General features: G+C 41.2%; 3 protein-coding genes across 4 annotated transcripts in view; 2 read left to right on the top strand and 1 right to left on the bottom strand.

Annotated features, from left to right (window-relative positions):
- Positions 1-10101, top strand: part of LOC113656402 (filamin-B) — a 66902-nt gene extending 56801 nt beyond the window's left edge. For both annotated transcript variants that reach the window (XM_027167670.2, XM_047810075.1), the window contains 8 exons: positions 1695-1961; positions 2059-2196; positions 2272-2387; positions 5307-5439; positions 5697-5873; positions 6992-7210; positions 7895-8098; positions 8983-10101. In XM_027167670.2, coding sequence (XP_027023471.2) covers positions 1695-1961; positions 2059-2196; positions 2272-2387; positions 5307-5439; positions 5697-5873; positions 6992-7210; positions 7895-8098; positions 8983-9170 — 1442 coding nt within the window. In that variant the 3' untranslated portion in view covers positions 9171-10101. The remainder of the gene's footprint in view (positions 1-1694; positions 1962-2058; positions 2197-2271; positions 2388-5306; positions 5440-5696; positions 5874-6991; positions 7211-7894; positions 8099-8982) is intronic.
- A 784-nt stretch (positions 10102-10885) lies between these two features.
- On the top strand, positions 10886-11909 carry LOC113656410 (protein ATP6V1FNB). Its single transcript, XM_027167679.2, has 2 exons — positions 10886-11519; positions 11632-11909. The coding sequence occupies exons 1-2, from the start codon at positions 11111-11113 to the stop codon at positions 11754-11756; spliced, it is 534 nt and encodes a 177-aa protein (XP_027023480.1). The 5' UTR covers positions 10886-11110; the 3' UTR covers positions 11757-11909.
- A 358-nt stretch (positions 11910-12267) lies between these two features.
- On the bottom strand, positions 12268-18846 carry LOC113656408 (deoxyribonuclease gamma). Its single transcript, XM_047810077.1, has 9 exons — positions 18825-18846; positions 17718-17848; positions 16417-16505; positions 16139-16231; positions 15899-16011; positions 14962-15074; positions 14213-14370; positions 12657-12753; positions 12268-12388 (listed from the first exon to the last, which is right to left on the bottom strand). The coding sequence occupies exons 1-9, from the start codon at positions 18829-18831 to the stop codon at positions 12323-12325; spliced, it is 867 nt and encodes a 288-aa protein (XP_047666033.1). The 5' UTR covers positions 18832-18846; the 3' UTR covers positions 12268-12322.
- Between the last annotated feature and the right edge of the window lie 660 nt (positions 18847-19506).

Raw genomic sequence — 19506 nt, 5'->3', positions numbered from 1 at the left:
CACGTTAGCTGATGCAGTACACCGGGAAATGGAACGATGTTTCTTCAGGACCCTGGTGCTACATAAGACAACACAGAACTAAGGGATAAATAAATAAATAAATAAATAAATAAATAGAGCTTATTCACCTAAAGTGCTTGTTTGCAAACAGTGCAAGACGAGTGTAAAAAAAAAAAAAGACATCTCCATAATAAATTTACGTGACGTTAGGCGAGTGATGCGAGCAGCCTCTCCCGTGAGACGCGATCACTGACAAGACGATGACGGATGAAAAGTATTTGTTAGTATTATTTCTTCCTTAAATTTTTCGTACAACACAATGATGTTGTTTGCAGTTTCATAATACAACACGAGCGTGTTTGAATGTATAAAAAAAGTGTACTTGGGTGTCTTATGGTGCAGAAATCCAACACATGAGCTCCTATATCGTTGTTGTCATCACTCATGTTGCAAGCCAGATCTCTCCGGTCCCTCGTTTAGGATGATTTTAACGACCCTCATGATGAAATAAACTAATAGCTCTGATATTCACTAATACACTAGAGGACAGATAAATCGATGCAAATAAGGATGCTATTGATCTGGAAACTAAACGTGTTGTGCAAAAAACAGTTTATTACAGATGTCAGTCACATCAAGTTTGTTTTTCCTCTTTAGATTATGAAATAAGCAGTTTATCGGTTTATCAATAGCCCGACTGATCGTTTAGGTTCAATAGGTTTACAGTTATGCCACTAACAAGGTCACACATTTTTACCCATAATAATTGTAGGTTAAAGCTTTCACTAAAGATTTTCAGAGGTTTTTTTTTTTTTTTGGGCTTTTGAATCCGTTCTTCTAAAGCGTATTACTCAGTCACTTTCTGTAAGTGGAACTAATAGAGAAGGTCTGTGGTGATGAGAGCGTGGGCTATAAGTCTGGAGCCGGAGACAAGTCGAAAAATGAAAAGCCCCTGTGGGTTTTTTCTGATTTATTTTCCATTTTCAGAAAACTTTGTCTAGGTACTATTTCTTTCGATTTCCCTTTCCTGTTTAATTCATCTTTTTCCACATTTGACGTTTTCTTGCTCTCTCTCTCTCTCTCTCTCTCTCTCTCTCTCTCTCTCTCTTTTGGCTGTTATTTACCTTTCCTCACTTGCTTCCTTTTCTTCTTTCTCTGCCCGTGTCTTTGTCTCTTCAGTGACGTGGTTTCTCCTGGCTCTGGCCCGGGAACTCCTTTCTCGCGGAGTGTATCGTTCTCACTGTTCTCTGTGGATTGGGGGAAAACCCTCATACTCTCCACGACGCTTGAGCGTCCGGAGCATCACTGTGCGCACAGTGAGGCTCAACAGGACAGGCACGGCATCCCTGTCAAGGCCCTGTGGGCTGGAGGGTGCGTTGTAAGCGCTGGGCATGCAGGACAAAGAGGTTGGCAGAAAGCGCTTGCTATTGTTTGCAGCATGAAAGTCGTTTAATGTAACGTGCATGTATGAATAGCATATGGCTATCTCACACCCCGAATAACCATGTGCTATTAGCCTCTTTTGGAACGTTATGCCATGTTGCTTGCATAGACTATCCTGCAAAGCTCCAAGAATCAAAGCTGCTTAATTGAAATGCTACTCTTTATATATTTCACTTCTACCTGCAGGATTGTTATTCTTCATCACCACTTCTTCTTTCTGTCTCTTATTCCTTTTGTTTTGCTCTTTTCAGAGATCGACGTTCATGACCTCTCTGCTCAGGTCACCAGCCCTTCGGGTGATACCGAACCGGCTGAGATTGTAGCGGTGGGCAACCACACCTACTGCGTGCGCTTCATTCCACACGAGATGGGCGTGCACACGGTCAGCGTCAAGTACCGCGGGCAGCATGTCCCAGGAAGCCCCTTCCAGTTCACTGTGGGGCCTCTGGGAGAAGGAGGGGCCCAAAAAGTGAGAGCTGGAGGCCCTGGGTTGGAGAAGGCGGAGATCGGTGTGCCAGGTACAGAAATCATTCATCTTCTAATTGATTAGTGTGTATGGGTGTTTACAAACCTGTGAAGGTGTTAAATTAAAATTATTTGTGCACCACGTTATAGCCGAGTTTAATATCTGGACCCGTGAGGGTGGTGCTGGAGGTCTGTCCATCGCCGTGGAGGGCCCCAGCCGCGCAGAACTCTCCTTTGAGGACAGGAAGGACGGCTCATGTGGCGTCTCTTATGTGGCTCAGGAACCCGGTGTGTAGAATTTCATCGTGATAGGGACGCAGAGCTCAGCTCGGAAACCTTGCTAACGGCTCTCTGTGTTTTCAGGTGACTACGAGGTGTCTGTAAAGTTCAACGACCAGCACATCCCCGACAGCCCTTTCCTGGTGCCTGTGTGCGCTCCTCCACAGGATGCTCGCCGTCTCACTGTTACCAGTCTTCAGGTGAGACACGAGGAAACATCGCCACACTGGGACATGTCCGCAGCTTTCAAAGAACAAGGCTAAAATCTTAAACCGTCTTAAACCGTCGTTTCTCAAGTAGAGGATTCAGAAAAATGACAGAAAAACTGAGGCAAAATGCTGGACTTTAAAACTAGTACTGGGCTGTAAATCATTATAGAAGGGAATCATCTGTGGTTCATAGAGTCTCGATCCTTCAATCTTAAACAGTGTGCATTTATGTACAGTGCAGATTTATTGGGATTTAAAGTGTAACACTTTCCATGAAGGCCATGTCTATAATTTTATAAATAACATTCCTAATATACTGTAGAATTCTCAGTTCTGCTTTCAGTTCTATTTCTCTGTTTTATACAATTGAGCAACTGAGGGTTGAGGGTTAAGGGCCTTGCTCAGGGGCCCCTCGGTGGCAGCTTGGTGGACCTGGGATTCAATTCGCACCCTTTTAGTCAGTAGTCCAACACTTTAACCACTAGAGGATCACATGGTGATCTAGTTGCAGGATCCCGTGCTCTCACTGCCATGTATTGACTCTCAGTGCCTATTTAAGGTCTGGATAAAGTCTGGGAGGTTTGAGTCAGGAAGGGCAAAAATCAAATATGGTGACCCCAAATGTGTGATGTGTGCTGATTAAAGTGAGATTTTAAATAATACAACAAATAATAATAACATGCGCATCCCTTACATTATAATACGTTCATAAGGCACTGTGTTCCTAGTTCATTATATATTATATTTTGCTGTATGTAGTGTACATGTGGCCTTTGTAGAAAGTGTTATTAAAAAAATGCCTTGCAATTCACAAAACCAAATTATTTAACGCTAAACCTTCTACAAGATGTCCGGAAGTCAGGAAGCAGCGTTGGAAGTAAAAGTCAAAGACACGACGCAGCGGCTGAGAGAACGAACAGAGAGTGAAGGTGAACATGTAGAGCACATGTTGTAAATCGTAAAATACAAAATTAATTATAATGATTTTCTGTCACTGGTTGCTGATCGAGTCCAACTTGGCCTAAATAAATAAATAAATAAATAAATAAATACAGCAAGTCAGCTTTACAGATTAAACAGCAGCTCCCTGAATCTGTAATGAGCCATAACTATGCGCTTGAGTCAAAGAGAGAAATTCAGGGCGTTTTGTAACTTTTGCTTTCGAACATTAATCTCAGCCACATCGTAAACCCTTTCCACATGATTTCTCCTGCACCATATGGAGAAGTAAAGGCTTGTGTAGAAACTCCACATTGCGATTAGTTTGGAAGGTGAACCTTCTTTGAACAGCTGCTGGACTTCACTAAACTTGTGTGGGACGTGAGGTGTTTCTCTTGTGTTTCATTTAAAGGCTTTTAACAGAAAGCCAACTGTAAAACTCACGACCTGGCTAAAGCACTGAGAGAGAGAGAGAGGAGCACCACATGCTTCTAGCAGCATTTCTCTTTATTTTTTGGCATAGTAAATCTTGTAGTTTCCTAAAAGCGTCTTCTAGAAGGTGGAATCTCTTTCTCCTGATCTTTAGCTGGTCTGTTGTGAGATCAGGTAATATGGTGTGTGTAGATGAAGAATTGATGAATTGTTTTGCATCTTGAAGCACACAAAGTGAACAGTATGTAATAATTATTAGGATAGAATGGGTGAGAGAGTTGGGGGAGGGTGAGAGAGAGCACGGTGGGCGAGAGAGAGGGAGGGGGGTGAGAGAAGGGGGAGTGGGTGAGAGGGGGGGGTGAGAGAGAGAGAAAAGGGTGAGAGAGAAGTGGGGGTGGGGTTGAGAGAAGGGGGGTGGGTGAGAGGGTGGGTGAGAGGGAGACGTGGGGTGGGTGAGAGGGAGATGTGGGGTGGGTGAGAGAGACGGGGGTGGATGTGAGAGAGAGAGACGGGGGTGGATGTGAGAGAGAGAGACGAGGGTGGATGTGAGAGAGAGAGAGACGAGGGGTGGATGTGAGAGAGCGAGAGAAGGGGGGTGGATGTGAGAGAGCGAGAGAAGGGGGGTGGATGTGAGAGCGAGAGAAGGGGGGTGGATGTGAGAGAGCGAGAAGGGGGGTGGATGTGAGAGAGAGAGAAGGGGGGTGGATGTGAGAGAGCGAGAAGGGGGGTGGATGTGAGAGAGCGAGAAGGGGGGTGGATGTGAGAGCGAGAAGGGGGGTGGATGTGAGAGAGCGAGAAGGGGGGTGGATGTGAGAGCGAGAAGGGGGGTGGATGTGAGAGAGCGAGAGAAGGGGGGTGGATGTGAGAGAGCGAGAAGGGGGGTGGATGTGAGAGAGCGAGAAGGGGGGTGGATGTGAGAGAGCGAGAAGGGGGGTGGATGTGAGAGAGAGAGAAGGGGGGTGGATGTGAGAGAGAGAGAAGGGGGGGTGGGTGAGAGAGAGAGGGTGGGTGGATGAGAGGGGGGGGTGTGTGAGAGAAGGTGTGTGTGTGTGTGTGTGTGTGTGTGTGTGTGTGCGCGCGCAACGTCTCCAGGGTTCCCTGAGACACGCCCAGCTACTCTTCTACTCCTATGTTTATTATTTGGGCTATATATATATATATATACTTTTTTTCAGTGTGTAATGACTTCTCACTTTATTAGGCTTCATCACCATTGTAGTTTGTTCTTTCTCCTGAGCTAAAACGTACTAAAAACATTAAACTGATACCTGTTCATGCTGACATCGCTAAAGAAATGATCTCTGAATACTGAAGTCAGGTTTGTTCTGTTGACCAAACATTAGCATCATTTTGATAACATTTTTGTTTAGCCACGTTGAAAACAGACAGGTTTTCTTTGACGGCTTGACGTGAAGTTTTGAAAAACTGTAATTTCAGGAAATAAGGTTTAAATTAGATTTATTTATTTATTTATTTCTGTAACACTCTGAACGGTAGTCTGCAGTAGTAGGATTGAGTTTCCCCTGTTTGCCGCTGCAGGAGTCCGGCCTCAAGGTAAACCAGCCAGCTTCGTTCGCCGTGCGTCTGAACGGTGCTCAGGGTGTCATCGACGCCAAAGTGCACAGTCCCTCCGGAGCGCTCGAGGACTGTATGGTTTCCGAACTGGAACAAGGTAAGAATCGAGCGGCGGCCAGGATCCAAAAATAAAGAAATCATCAGAAACCTTGACGTGTGCTGTTTTTGAAAAATGAAATGTGACTGCATGAATTGACAACATAGTGAGTTAAATTCATCCAAGTAAAACGTTCAGCAAAAAATGTGTTTTTGTTGACTAGTCAGAGACCTGGTGGTCTTTTCCATTTCTCTCTTCTCAGGCATTTTCTTTAGTTGGTTCATATTGCCTTAACTGTGTTGTTGTTCCTTCTCCAGACAAGTACGCCATCCGTTTCATCCCGCGAGAGAACGGAGTCCACACTATTGATGTGAAGTTTAACGGCACTCACATCCCGGGCAGCCCCTTCCAGGTGAGGGTCGGGGAGCCGGGACAGGGCGGAGACGCCGGGCTGGTCACTGCTTACGGCTCTGGACTGGAGAGAGGAACTACAGGTAACGGTTCAGGAACGCATTTATTTCTGGCTATCTTTCATTTTGCTTAGAGTGTTCTGTGTTGATTTTTGATGCATGCCAGGTTGTGCTGCTTTTTGTGCTGGTACATGGCCAACATTACTTACGCAAGACTTAGGCTTGGTTTCAGCTGTTCTGTAACCAAATCTGTTTAGAAGGAAAATAATAAAAATGACACGTTTTTGGAGACACCAGACACCAGTCCAGTTTACTGTCCAATATTAAGATCAATGCTGCATGGTTTCTTATGCAGGGAAAATGACAGCCTGCTGGAATTTCATTACTTTTTGTTTAAGAAAAGGACCTTCTGTTACTGTCAGATAAGCTTGTTGAGCATCTCATGCTTCCTTTACAGTGAGATGGACTTCTACATATTCTGCAATATTATCTTTGTAACGATTAAAGAAAGTCTGTCTTAAATTCAAGTCTGGTTATGGTGCATTTCTCTGTATTTTTCCCCTAAAACCTTATTCATAGTCAGCAGTAGACATTTCAAAGACATTAGGTATACTGGGCAAAAAAAAAAAATGCTCATAGAGGTTCCTGGGCCAGTGATTTGACCATCTCCAATAGTATAAAATATGAACACCCGTCACGGCTTGATGATTTAAACAGACATGTTACTGATCATATTTTCCATCCAAAGCAAATGTTTGTATTTTCTGTAACGGCTCAGATCTGACTGGAGAAGCCTCCCGCTGGCTGAGAAACGTTTGTCTGTATCTCGGCTCTTTGTGTTCAGGTTTTCATTCACATCAAGTGATGAAAAGAAGAATAACGATTCTAAAAGAAGAATAACGATTCCTTAGTGGAGCGTAATGATTACGTCGATACGCATAGAAGTGGAAATAAAGGCTCAGTTATGGCTTTACGTTGCTCTGGAAAAAGAAAGACGGTGATTGAATACGCCTGGGTCGAGCTGATTGACTGGTTGTTTTCCATTTTCTTAGGATTTATGCATCCGTCTACACTTTTATGGTCATGGTGCTTATCGTGTTTGGGAATATACGACTTGTTAAACTGTGTCTAAAAGGACTAGCCTGTTATTAACTAGGCTGCTTGTGGTGTTATCGTACATGATCTTTTTGTACTTCACCCAGGCAACCAGTCTGAGTTCACCATCAACACCAGCAAAGCAGGACCAGGCTCCATGGCAGTGACGGTTGAAGGACCTTCAAAAGTGAAGCTCGAGTGCCAGGAGTGTCCTGAGGGCTTTAGAGTGCACTACACACCCATGGCTCCTGGAAATTACCTCATCAGCATCAAATACGGCGGCCCTAATCACATCACTGGCAGTCCTTTCAAGGCCAAAGTCACTGGTATGTAGATTAGACTCGATTGAGTTTCACAGATGCGCATCAGTACCACCACCAGCTCCTTATTTACAAAAACTATGATGCTATTTCTAGCAGACAGAAGATCAGGGAATGAGCATCTCTGCATAGAAAACATTTATCTTTACTGAGGATTTTAATGCTGGTTTTATTTATCAGACGGTTTATATCTATTTCCGTCTTCTGTCCCGGTGTCTTAATGAAAAACTTAACACGGTACTGAATCTCCTTGTGTTGTCATATCTTATCAAAAAGCCTCCTTCTATTCTTGGTTGCTTTAAGACTGCTGCATTGTTCATTCGTTTGTGGATCCTTCAACGTCTTATATTCAGTTGTCGGTTTAGGGTAATCTTAGTCTAGGCTGCGCCACAGCCAATAGGAGCGTCTTCTTAAGAAGTGTGAAACCGAGTTAATTGCATCCGCTTGTGGTGTGACCGTGAGTTAGGTGTGGTCAGTTTGGACACACTTGGGGCCAGACTATACTGCTCACAGGGTTTGTTGAAAACATTGATGATAAAATCTCAAAGGATGTTTAGACGTGCTGATTGGAATGCTATGTTTATTGGTGGTTATACAGTAATGCTTTCAGGGTCATTTAAGAAGGGCAGTTTTATATCTACATGCTAGCAATGATTATTTAAAAAGCACACATCACATTTGTCTCTTCAGGCCCCCGGCTTGTGAACGTGACCAACGCCAGCGAGACCTCCACACTGATGGTCGATCCAGCAGTCAGGGCGCTCAGTGCCAACTCCATAAACGCCATGCCCAGGGCTGCATCTGATGCCAGCAAAGTGACCAGTCGAGGACCGGGTCTCAGCAAGGCCTATGTGGGGCAGAAAGCCAGCTTCTCTGTGGACTGCAGCAAAGCAGGTGAGTCCAAAGCAGAGACGTTGGATAGCGTTACTCTAAAAGCATGTTGAATAATTGATGTGAAATACTCTCCGGTGTTTAGTCCAGATTGTTCCGATCCAGAAAAATGTTCTGTTTCCTTGCCGATGGCTGATTAATTTATTAACCTGCACATGACGCTGTGTCTTTTCTGGTTACGAGTTCAAACTCTTGCTCACAGTTTTACAAACCTACTCCGTCATATTTCAAAATTCCCTGGAAGAACCATTCGGAGTGTCTCACGATAACTTCCAAAGCTTTCATTTGTCTGAAATCACATTTTATATCCTCCCTAATTTTAGGCTTTCTAGGCTGTTTTCAGTAATATTTTTAATCTGGGGTTATTTTTGTCCATCCTGTCTCATTTTTTATTTTTTTTTTGTGCCTGGGATGTTAAACCAAAATGTGCAGATGTTTGTAGATGACGTTGAAATGGCGAAAAGAACAGAACAGAAAAATCAATCCTAGGTTCCAGATAAGACGAAGTGACTAATGCAAACATTGGGTCTACAGATTATTAGTGAGATTAGACATAAACGTCGATAAATCATTCTATTCTTCTGCACATACCTGCCCTAGCTTTTGGGTCTCGTACATACACTGACATTTAGCTGCACTTGTTCCTTGAAGAATAAACGAATGATAAGCAGCATTTTGTTGCTTTGTACCTGCACTAAGCAATGACAATACAATTGTATCTACCTATCTGTCCGTCTGTCTTTGTCTGTCTATCATTGAGAGACTATGTATTGCGTTGTCTTTCATACATAACGTTTTGTTTATCACAGAAAATTAGGTTTGGTATTACACTTGAAATAGCATTAAATCTTAAATAATTTAAATAAATGTGTATGTATGTGTGTTAGGTAAGAACATGCTGCTGGTAGGAGTTCTCGGGCCTCAGACACCGTGTGAGGAGATCATGGTGAAGCACATGGGCAGCATGCAGTACAACGTCAGCTACGTCCTGAAGGAGCGTGGAAACTACGTCCTGGCGGTGAAGTGGGGTGAGGAACACATCCCTGGCTCACCGTTCCAAATCTCTGTGCCTTAAACCTTGATGCATACAAACCATCATGGGAGCAATGGAAACCATCCGGCCAAACCGTCTGACACTAAATCAAGCCCGAGATCCATGACAAACTTGCACTTGATTTTGTATTTTGTACATGTGGACTGTTACCTTAACTTGCAAGTCCTTTGCGATTGATTTTTTTTTTCTCTTTAAACCACTGACAAGGTTTTCAGCAACTTCCTGGGGCACAAAACCAGATTAGCAAAATGTCGATGTAGAAATCAGGTATCGATTGAAGAGTCCATTCCTTTGAAATCTTATTTTACTACTGATGCTGTTCTGTCTGTTTGACTCACATTGTATTTCCATTACTGTTTATTTTTGATTCTCGTACCTGCTGCATCGCCTGGACTACTGCGATTGTTTACATGTTCACTAATCAACTGAGGCTCACCGGTTGTTTGAGACACGTTGATCGATCCGCTTCGACAGACTTTCCATAATTCGTTCGATTAGAGAGTTGGATGCATCATCTTAATATCCAAAATGTATTAAATTTAATCCGATATCTGGGCAATATGTGAATAGAGAAAGGATTGACAAGCGCATGAAAAATGCCTGTATTCCACCACCCCCACCCTTTTCTTGCAGCCTTTATACAATGATCTTTTAGCCCATATTTTTTACGAAGCATTTAAACTGGAACGCACCGTATTCTGTCTGAGGAGCGTGGAGAGGATCTGCCTCCTAGCAGTCAAGGTGTCAGATTTACAAGGGTATTTTCATGTATACTGGTATTTGTCTTATCTAACTAATTTTCATAAGGTAATAAAATATTTTTTTCTTAAAGTTTTAAAAGCAGAAAGGGCTATGCTATTATTATCCTCATAGTCCAGGGTGCCTTAATGTGAAATGATGTACATTTGGAAATTTAAAGCAAACTGGAATAAAGATTGAAGAAAAAAAAAAAGAGGTTGTCTTGTGTGGTGGGAAAATGATTATGCGACGGTGTGACGTGATTAATCGTGCAAGCTTAAACACTGCCCTTGTATCCACAGGCGACCAGCAACAATTTTCTTTGGTGACTCTTCAGGCACCAATGTTGGCTAGTGATGAATGTAGGCTCTCACCAGATGCATACGAGAGGCCACCTTGTCCCTTCTGTCTGGCTTGGGGGGAAAAAAAACCTTTGTTTCGGGTCAACATGCATGTGTTCTTTCAAATCTTCCCTCATTAATCATTTTTAGCTCAAAATTTCCTCTCCATTTGGCAGGAACACGAGCCTGGAGATATGAGGTAAGCTTGCTCGAGGATTGTGCTATACTGTACAAGGCTAAATACAGAAACCTTTGTACTGGGCTGTGTTGTGCCATGAGTCTGTTTCCCTGCAGCATCGACTGTGCAGTTCTAATTGAAATTGCCATGCGCAGCACAAACCTTCCATTCAAGCAGATCTCAATTACATGTAAAGTGCTTCCTGGCTCAAGTGTGCTATTTTCTGGTCCACTTTAATCAGGAGCAGTTGTCATTTCCTTTCATGTTGGGGTATTAAGGCTTTTATTCATGCTCCGAGCTGAATAAGATAGATTAAGCTGTGACCTTTAGAGAATGACAGTGCCATCATTTGGGCTAATGTGTGAACTGCATGAGAAATTCTTGTCTCCATGACTCCCAAACATTGTTGGTTTTATTTTGTTCCTCCTCTAACCATGCCTTCCTTTTTAAAGTATTTGGGATATGAACTAGACGAGTCTCGGTACAGATCTAATTTGTATTTCTGTCAGCACTTTTTTTTTCTTTTCTTTTTGCTTCTCTTCTCTGATCATAGCACTATTCTGCATGCTCAGTTTACCCTCTCCTGCTGAGGATCAGACATCTGATTGGCTGCCTACAGAAGCACGAATAACAAACTGCTCTTGGGTTTCTCTTTAACCCAGAGAGAGAGAGTTAGTTCAGTGCACATTAACTCCAGCCTGAGAATGAGGTCCTTACTGACAACCCAGAACCAAAACAGCTACCAGGAGCTGATTATGAAGGAGATGTACACGCGGCTCAACTGGAAGATGAAATACGGCAAGGAATATCCGGTCAGATTCGCCTCACGCAAATCCAAGACTTTGAATCCGACAGTTGCCCCTAAAGTCACTCTCCCCCCTGTGGTAAAAGCGCCGAAGAAGAAGGAGGAAGAAGCTCCGGTGCGACAGCGTACTCTCAGTGAAGCTCCTCTGATGAGACCAGTCAGTCCTCAATCCAGAGAGACTCTTTATAACGGTTTATCCAAAGAGGGCAAAGGACGCCGTCAGTACCTGAAGAGACGCATGGAGAAGATACCTGAAGAACGGTTCGAGTACCCGCTGTTGTCCTCGTGGGAGTACGGATGGAGATTAGGTAAAGATGACGTCTGTGGAGTTTTTTGTTCTTGGGATTGTGATGAATGTTTAAAATAAAATATAAAAACCTTGGTTTCATTTGCACGACTGTGTCTTAACTGTGTTTACAGGTGATTATGGGCATGACTACAAATCGCCACTGAAAGGAAGATCAGCGGTTGTCAGGAGCACTTTCTATGCCAGGAATGGTGTTTTTAATATTCCGTCTGCAACCGATCACCTTTCTACTTTCTAAAAAAAAGAAGACTCGATTGCTTGGAGAATTATTACCATGGTGATAAACATATTGAATGAAATTTCCAGATAATTTCTACTCAGTATCAAACCTTTCTTCTTACTTATGCAGTAAAATATTTGAAGCAGGATTACATTAAAAATGAGTCTCTGATCTGCTGCCTCAGATGTATTATAATACAATACTCTTCTTTCTTCTTTTCAAATTTGATCTATTCACAAGCCTTCAAAGTAGGGATTAAATTAAAGGCAGGAGAAAGCAAGAACGCTGAAAACCAACACTGTTACCTAGCAACCACTAAACAAACCCCTGGAATTGTGTTTAGTTTATAATTAACATGCATCACCTTTAAAAAAAAAAAAAAAAAAAAAAGGTTGCCTTTCTTCGAAAAAAATAAAATAAAATTGTTTCACTTTAATAGACATTGAATGTAAACAAACAGGATCATCATGTGATCTAAATCTTCATCTGATGACAACTGATTATACAGAGGAGAGTGATTTTTTTTTTAAATTGTTTTATACATTTTATTACTGTTAATAAAATGTGAAATCACTTGTTAAAAATCAACCTTTTCTTTGAGCTGCATTGACAGTAAAGCACAGAGGGAAATGGTCGCTCACATCCAAAGCCTAGGGACAGGGACCAAAAAAAAAGTAAGAAATACTGCTACTAAAAATAATTTATAGAGCACATATTCATCTGTAAGAAGAATTACCAATTACATTCTATAAAAAAAAAGTTTGCAGATTGCTGAATGCTTCTGCACTGTATATTGAACTGAAAAGCGCCACATGTATCAGATCTCCAGCTAAGGATCAGTACTGGAGCCTCTAATGGACTTTCAGGCAGCCTGAAAGCACATATTCCCTAGTGTTTTCTTGTGTGTGTGTGAAATACCTCTTGTTCAGTGAGTCCAAATGCCTGTTTGAAGTCATACACTTCTACTGACTCCCGTTTGACGGCCTGGATCATCGTCTGTCCGTGAAGAACGACCCTGTAGGATACATAGTGTGGAGATCAGACTGTCCTATCACTTGTTAGTGATATAAATGACAATTGTTTGTGGCTCGTGCTGTTTGCCGATGTTAGACAGGTGCTGAGTGACGTTTATCGTTATAACAAAATGAAAACCTTCAAAGTGTGAAGCAGAAAAAGAATGAACAGACTTAATAAAACTTTTTTTTCTAGAGGAATCTTACTGTTTGGTTCACTTGCACAGGACAAAATTTATACGGGAGATTATGTAGAAAGACATTTGTTTTAATTGTATTAAATGTAGAATAATAATTTAAAAAAAGTGACGTATTCTTCTTACTTTATAAACTGAGCACTGAATTAATAAATCTTCTACATGATCTTATATTTGCACATTTATATCAGTTTGGATGGCTCTGTTGATAGGAAAAGTGACCTTGGTTAACCCTTTCTAGTCCAATGTTCTGTTACATATCGGTTCTGTTGCATATCGTCGAGCTCAGGCTTGGGAGGTGCTCTGGACACTGTAGATGTGGTGGGAGAAAGGAGGATGGTATCAAAACTCATCATTGCTGGAGAACGACTCTCACCCCCTTTATGAAACGGTTTTATCCCTGAGCAGCTACTTCAGTAACAGACTGTTACATCCTAAGTGTCTGAAGGAGCGATACAGATGCTCTTTTCTCCCTGCTGCTATTAGACTTTATAATCAAAGCTTTCCCAGTGAACCAGTCACCATAATACACACTGGTATTACTGTTTATCTGCAATAATAATAACAATAAAGTCTTTTAAACAGCACACGTGCAATAACAGAAATTTTAAAACCGTGCAATATGTCTGTTAGTGTAACTACTTACTCGTGGTCTCTTTTTCTTCTTCGTATTTATATATTGTGTTGTGTATATACTGTATATTATATCATGTCTTTATTCTTTGATATATTTGCATTTCTTATTATTTGCTGCTGTAACAGAAATTTTCCCACTGTGGGACGAATAAAGGTATATCTGATCTTATCTGATCATGCTACGCTTGCATGTACAGAGATGTTCACAACCTCCGGCAACGTGAACAACAGCAACTGGCGGCGACTAGATGTGGGCGTGTCCAGTGATGCAACAAACCTGAGAAAAGTCAAATGTTATGCAAATACGGAGCGACTCTATGCGGCGAATACCAAGGGAAGTAAAAAGTCGAGTGTATGCTCCTCCTCCTTCATCTTTTATTCATGATATGATGGAGATATACTGTACACTGCTGGATTTTATAAGCAAACTCCAAATCTCCTTCCAAAATGTTTCATCTTAATGGCAGAAAACTTTTTTGAATGCTAGTTTTGTCACTTAATGATAACGATTATTACCATGGTAGCCAGTAGTTGGAACAATGACTGGAGATTCTTAAGCACAGCAATAAAATCCTGTGAAATGTGTTAACGTAGCTTTGTTTTGTTCTTTTTTTTTTAAATTCCTGACCTGTCATAAGCGCATTTCGTGGACTCTTTCACTGAAGTGTCCAGCTTGTCATCTGTTAGCCACACGAAGCTGCTGTCTGATCGCAGGCGAATGTTTCGCCATTCCTTCTTGGGGACATAGCCGCAGGCAGCGTTGAAATCACCCATGATGATGAAGTTCTGTTAAAAAGAAATGCAGAATGTGAGGACAGGAACTGAGGCTTGAACTGGAGAAGTAATCCGAGACCCTGTGAGTAACCAAGTGCATGGAATTAAGTGACGAAAGATCAGTTACACTTGTTCAGGGGAACGTAGCTCTTATTTCAGCTTCTCCTCTGTGACCTTTAAACTTTACTATCCAAACACAACAACTGTTGTGTTACAGCATGACCATAAGTATTTTATTTCTTTAATACCCTTTGTTTTTATTTCCTAATAAAAACATGATTTGGGAAATCCAAGAAAATTCTGAGTTCCTGCGATCTCTTACGTTGTAGCAGCTATAGCCAACCATTCCCTTAGTGGAGGCTCCTTTCCCGAATGTCAAATAAACATCTTATAGATAATCAACAGCCATACAAGTACTTTTGCTCTACAAAGTAGTTGTTGCTATTGTTGGATTAGCATGAGTTCATTAGTATGAAACAGGGTTAGATCTTATAGCCAGCATGATTTACTGAGCTGTCATTATTGAAAACTTCTGACCAATCAGGTTTGAGAATTCGAGGTCTTTTGTGGCATATCACTGAATGTGTCATAAAGCTCTTTCACCTGTGATTGCCAGTGTTGAGAGACATTTTGGTAGACATCATAGAGCTCGTCTATTTCTTTAACTGCTGCTTCTGGTGGTGTGTGAATAGGTATGATTACAAAGTCCTTGACTTCTGTTACAGGAGAAAAAAAACAACAACTTAAAGTCAGACTTCCCTTTAGACTTATAGATATCACTGATGTTCTTAATTCCTAATAATCCATTCTTTTATCATTCATTCATTCATTTTCTATCCGAACATATCATTTCATTGCTTATCCGAACTTCTCTGGTCACGGGGAGCCTGTGCCTATCTCAGGCATCATCGGGCATCGAGACAGGATACACCCTGGACGGAGTGCCAACCCATCGCAGGGCAGACACACACTCTCATTCACTCACACACTCACATACTACGGACAATTTTCCAGAGATGCCAATCAACCTACATGCATGTCTTTGGACCGGGGGAGGAAAGCGGAGTACCCGGAGGAAACCCCTGAGGCACGGGGAGAACATGCAAACTCCACACACACAAGGCGGAGGTGGGAATCGAACACCCAACCCTGGAGGTGTGAGGCGAACGTGCTAACCACTAAGCCACCGTGCCCCCCTTTCTTTTATCATACAGCGCTATATAAAAAAAGCACATTTCTGTATTTAAGGTCACAACTTTGGAATCTGATGCGATGTTCTTTTTAAAAAACAAAAACAAAGATGGAACATGTTGCTTTATTTAATTTGCTAATTAGCAAACTACTGAATTAGTGCACTAGAAACATAACAAACTAGTGTATGTTGCTGAGGTCAAGTGTGCCGTTTCACCGGATCTCTGGATAGGAAAAGCACTATCGCCATAGTAGAAGCATCTGAATATGCAACATGTTTGTTGTGTAACATGCAATTACACAACAGTTATTAGAGGGAACATTAAAGTCAGATTTTTTTGTTTTTAACCTGTAGTTGTTGATGAGAACCACACAACAAAAGGTTCTCTGGCGAAGGCATCGATGTCTTCAGGCTGCATGTCAGGATACTGATAAACCGACTTCACAGACACTAGCTTCTTCCTGTGTGTACAGGAAATAAGATTATTGAGTGTTTAGTAAAGCATGTCACTAACCACATGTGCTTTATGCAATTGCAGTTTCATTCTCAGTATTTTCTGGTGTGTAAATCCACCAGAATGGCGTGTACCTGTAGACAAAGGCATATTGCTCCTTGTAAGATTTTCGGCCCAGCCTCTGACTGATGACGTAGCCGTATTCGTGCTTATGTCCGCTGTACTTCCTGTAAAATGGAATGTGTTGCTCATTGACTACCACTTTTCACCAGTTTAATTTTTTTTCTGCTAGAATAATTAAGGTATAGGATCTGATAGCATGGAGTGGTAATCTACTGTGAGATGCCAGAGTAAAAGTGATGAGATTTTTAGCCCTGTATATTGATCTGTATATTAATGTTTTGATGCAGACCTGTTGAGATGATTCATCAGCTGAGGAAACGCTTGGCCCTTAGCATCTTTGATTTCCATGACGAGCATGATGTCACAGCGGCTGATACTCTGCAGGGTGAACAGTTATGGACTGTTATGGATGGTGTTACATTTTAGAGAAACCTCACACTTGCCAGTCATCCATCCATCATTTAAGCAGTTCATTTTGAGCAGGTTTAGATGTAAATCTGTTCAACAAAAAGTTTCCTATTGAAATGAAGAGCTAATATTTTCCAGGGTTGCCAGGTTTAGCAAAGTATGCATCCTCCCCAAATGCATCTCCAAAAACTACAGAAAACACATGAAACTAGCCACAGATTTGCTCACTGGTAAAGGAAGGCCATTAATCTTTATTTCTCAGCTTTTGTGTTAGAAACAATGTGACATGACACAACAAACCTTAACAGAATCTCCATAAATCCCCTTTCACTTCCTAAAAGGACCTAGCACATGTTGCAGTTCTCATTTTGTTTATATGAAGAATAAGGACTTGAGTGACGGCTGATGACTACATTCGTTAAAGAAAATGTTTTTCTTTTACAGCACCTTTACACTATAGGTGTACATTGTGACTGAAATCCCGTGGCATCCAACGAAAACCTTGATTGGCGTTTGAAGCTCAAAGGTCCACAGTTATTAAAATGAGAGTGTGCTGGTGGCTGTGAGGCATTTACTCATCTGAATTCATTCACTCTTGCATCTTCATCTAATGCATTATCGCTGTCAGGGAATGTGTTGGAGAAATAAACAAATACGTTGAGGGAACAGGATTTAAGAATATATACTCAAGTCTGTATTTTGCAGAGATATTAATATACAAGATAATAGCCATATAGTATCAGGATAACATCAGCATTGTGAGAGTGAGGGAGAAAAATAACGATTACTGTAGGAAGTGAAACACCGATTAAATCTCTGGAGTTGAATAAACGTTCCCGTGAAACTTCCCCCAGAAATTCCCATGAATACATTTACTGAGTGTCCAAGCTTTCTGTTTACAGCCCAGAAACTTCTCCTAGCGGCAGGTTATGCAGTTTGAAAGATTTATTTATAATGTATTTATTTTTTCTCTAATAAAAGGCACTAATTTGAACAATAGATATAAATATACTAAAAAAAATACTATTGATTTATGTACATTTATACTTATGTAATAAATAATATTTTCTAAATGTTTGATTTCTAAAGCATTCTGTGCAATATGCATAATTTACTGTTCAATAAAGTTATTATAGATATTTAATTAAACAAAACACTGAAGAGACATAAAACAAATCTCACCTCCAGTATCACGTTCAGCACATCAGCTTTGGAGATTTTGCTTTCTCCAAAGGATCTGATGTTGAAGGAACATATTTTGAGGCTTAGGACTCCTCCGAGGCTCAGCAGGAGAAACACAGCAGGCTTCATTTCTGCTGGAGGAGAACACGTTGAATGAGAAGCATTGAAGATGAAGTTTCTTCAATTCGACACGACAGCACTTCCTCAGTGTTATTTCTTCCTTATTTATATTCTGCAAAATTGTCACTATTTATAGACGAGGTCTTTATTCTTAGGAACTATTGTGTGAACTGCTTAAGCATGTAGACAAAAATAGTACACACATCCTGTTTGTGTCTGTAAGCAACTCCATATTAGGTGAATAAGAAGCATCGATTCGAATGTCCAGCTCTCGAACGTGAGGAGCTGAGAACTGTAAACGAGGACTGCAATAAGGTCTGGTCACAAATACTGTATGAAAAAGCGTATGTTATAAATGGAGTTAACAATTCAATCATTATTAGTGTTGTATGAGCATAGAAGTAGATTAATAATAAATCTACAAACGCACACATATGAATTCACCGTTTTGTCTTCTACAACATTTTTCTACATGAAAAATCATAAACAATATAGCCATAAGTATTTGGACACCTGACTAATCATCCCCATGTGCTTGCAAAATGTGATCTGGATTTATTCCCTCTTAGCAGATAAAATAACTCTTCTGGAAAGGCTGTGAGGATTTTGTTCATTCAGCCATAAGGGCATTAGTTAGGTCGTTTGAGGGGGTCTTGGGTTCAGTCATGTGAATGTGAACTCATTTTGTTCCACTCCACCATTATTGAACCATAGAGCTTCGCAGAGTGTGCTTTGTGCACAGGTGCATTTTCATGCTGGAACAATTCCAGACAGTTGTGTGCTTCCAACTTTGTGGCATAAGTTTGTGAAAGAACCACATATGGATGTGAAGGTCATGTGTATACAAACCTTTGGCCTTATGGTGTAAAGATATACTATGTTGTTAATCATTTACAAATAGTCTAATAGGATGTCTGAAAGGTCAGGGACCAATGAAATATACCAAGAAGCATAGAATACTACTACCCTGTCTTTCAATGTACTTGCCCTCCATCTGTCTGTCTGTCTGTCCATCCATCCTTCCGTCCATCCATCTATCCATCTAATACAAAAACATCAGCACAAGGTGGTGTGATGTGGCCCAACACACAGTAGGGTTACTTTTACCACCCAAAAAAGTCAATTAACAGCCCATCCTGAGATGTTTTATTTATTACTCAATGACATGTTTTATCTTTAATTAATACTGCAGAACCTCCACCAAACAAGTCAGCTCCTGTTCTCACTTATATAACACCTATAAACACATATATTTTCCATCCAGACCCTGTTTTTTTCTCTGTATAAGTAAAGACAGAAATGCAGCTTGTCATGTTACTGAGAAACTAAAAAGCTTTGAGTGCTGAACATTTTCCCGTGTCAACTTTGGGCAAGTCAGACAACACGTGGTGTGGAAACATGGCCTCTTTACACTTAAACCCAAATCCCACGCTGTGCACCTGCCAGGACATTTTTGTCGGCGTAAAATGCTTCCCCTTTAATGAATCCTCGCTCATGCGGCCAACTGTATGTTGCCAGATTGATGTGAAACCCGTATACGTGGAGCTGCTTTATTCACACTTACGTAAAAGAGGGAAATGCTATAAATAATATAACATCACATTCAAGTTAAACAGAAAATCTAAAAAAAAAAAAAACACACACATGAAAATAATTTAAATCATCGGAG

The sequence above is a fragment of the Tachysurus fulvidraco genome, chromosome 2, assembly GCF_022655615.1.
Source record: "Tachysurus fulvidraco isolate hzauxx_2018 chromosome 2, HZAU_PFXX_2.0, whole genome shotgun sequence".
In the NCBI taxonomy this organism is placed as follows: domain Eukaryota; kingdom Metazoa; phylum Chordata; class Actinopteri; order Siluriformes; family Bagridae; genus Tachysurus; species Tachysurus fulvidraco.
Note: the sequence above shows the minus strand (reverse complement) of the source record. Positions and strands in the feature narration are given on the sequence as shown.

What these genes read in the sequence shown, in the direction of transcription:
- LOC113656408 (XM_047810077.1), bottom strand. An exon ending in ACGAAATGCGCTTATGACAG is followed by an intron (nt 12,754 to 14,212) that starts GTCAGGAATTTA and finishes TGTATCCTACAG; the next exon opens with GGTCGTTCTTCACGGACAGA. An exon ending in TTGGACTCACTGAACAAGAG is followed by an intron (nt 12,389 to 12,656) that starts GTATTTCACACA and finishes CCCTGTCCCTAG; the next exon opens with GCTTTGGATGTGAGCGACCA.
- LOC113656410 (XM_027167679.2), top strand. Translation starts at nt 11,111, where the DNA reads ATGAGGTCCTTACTGACAACCCAGAACCAAAACAGCTACCAGGAGCTG. An exon ending in GGAGTACGGATGGAGATTAG is followed by an intron (nt 11,520 to 11,631) that starts GTAAAGATGACG and finishes CTGTGTTTACAG; the next exon opens with GTGATTATGGGCATGACTAC.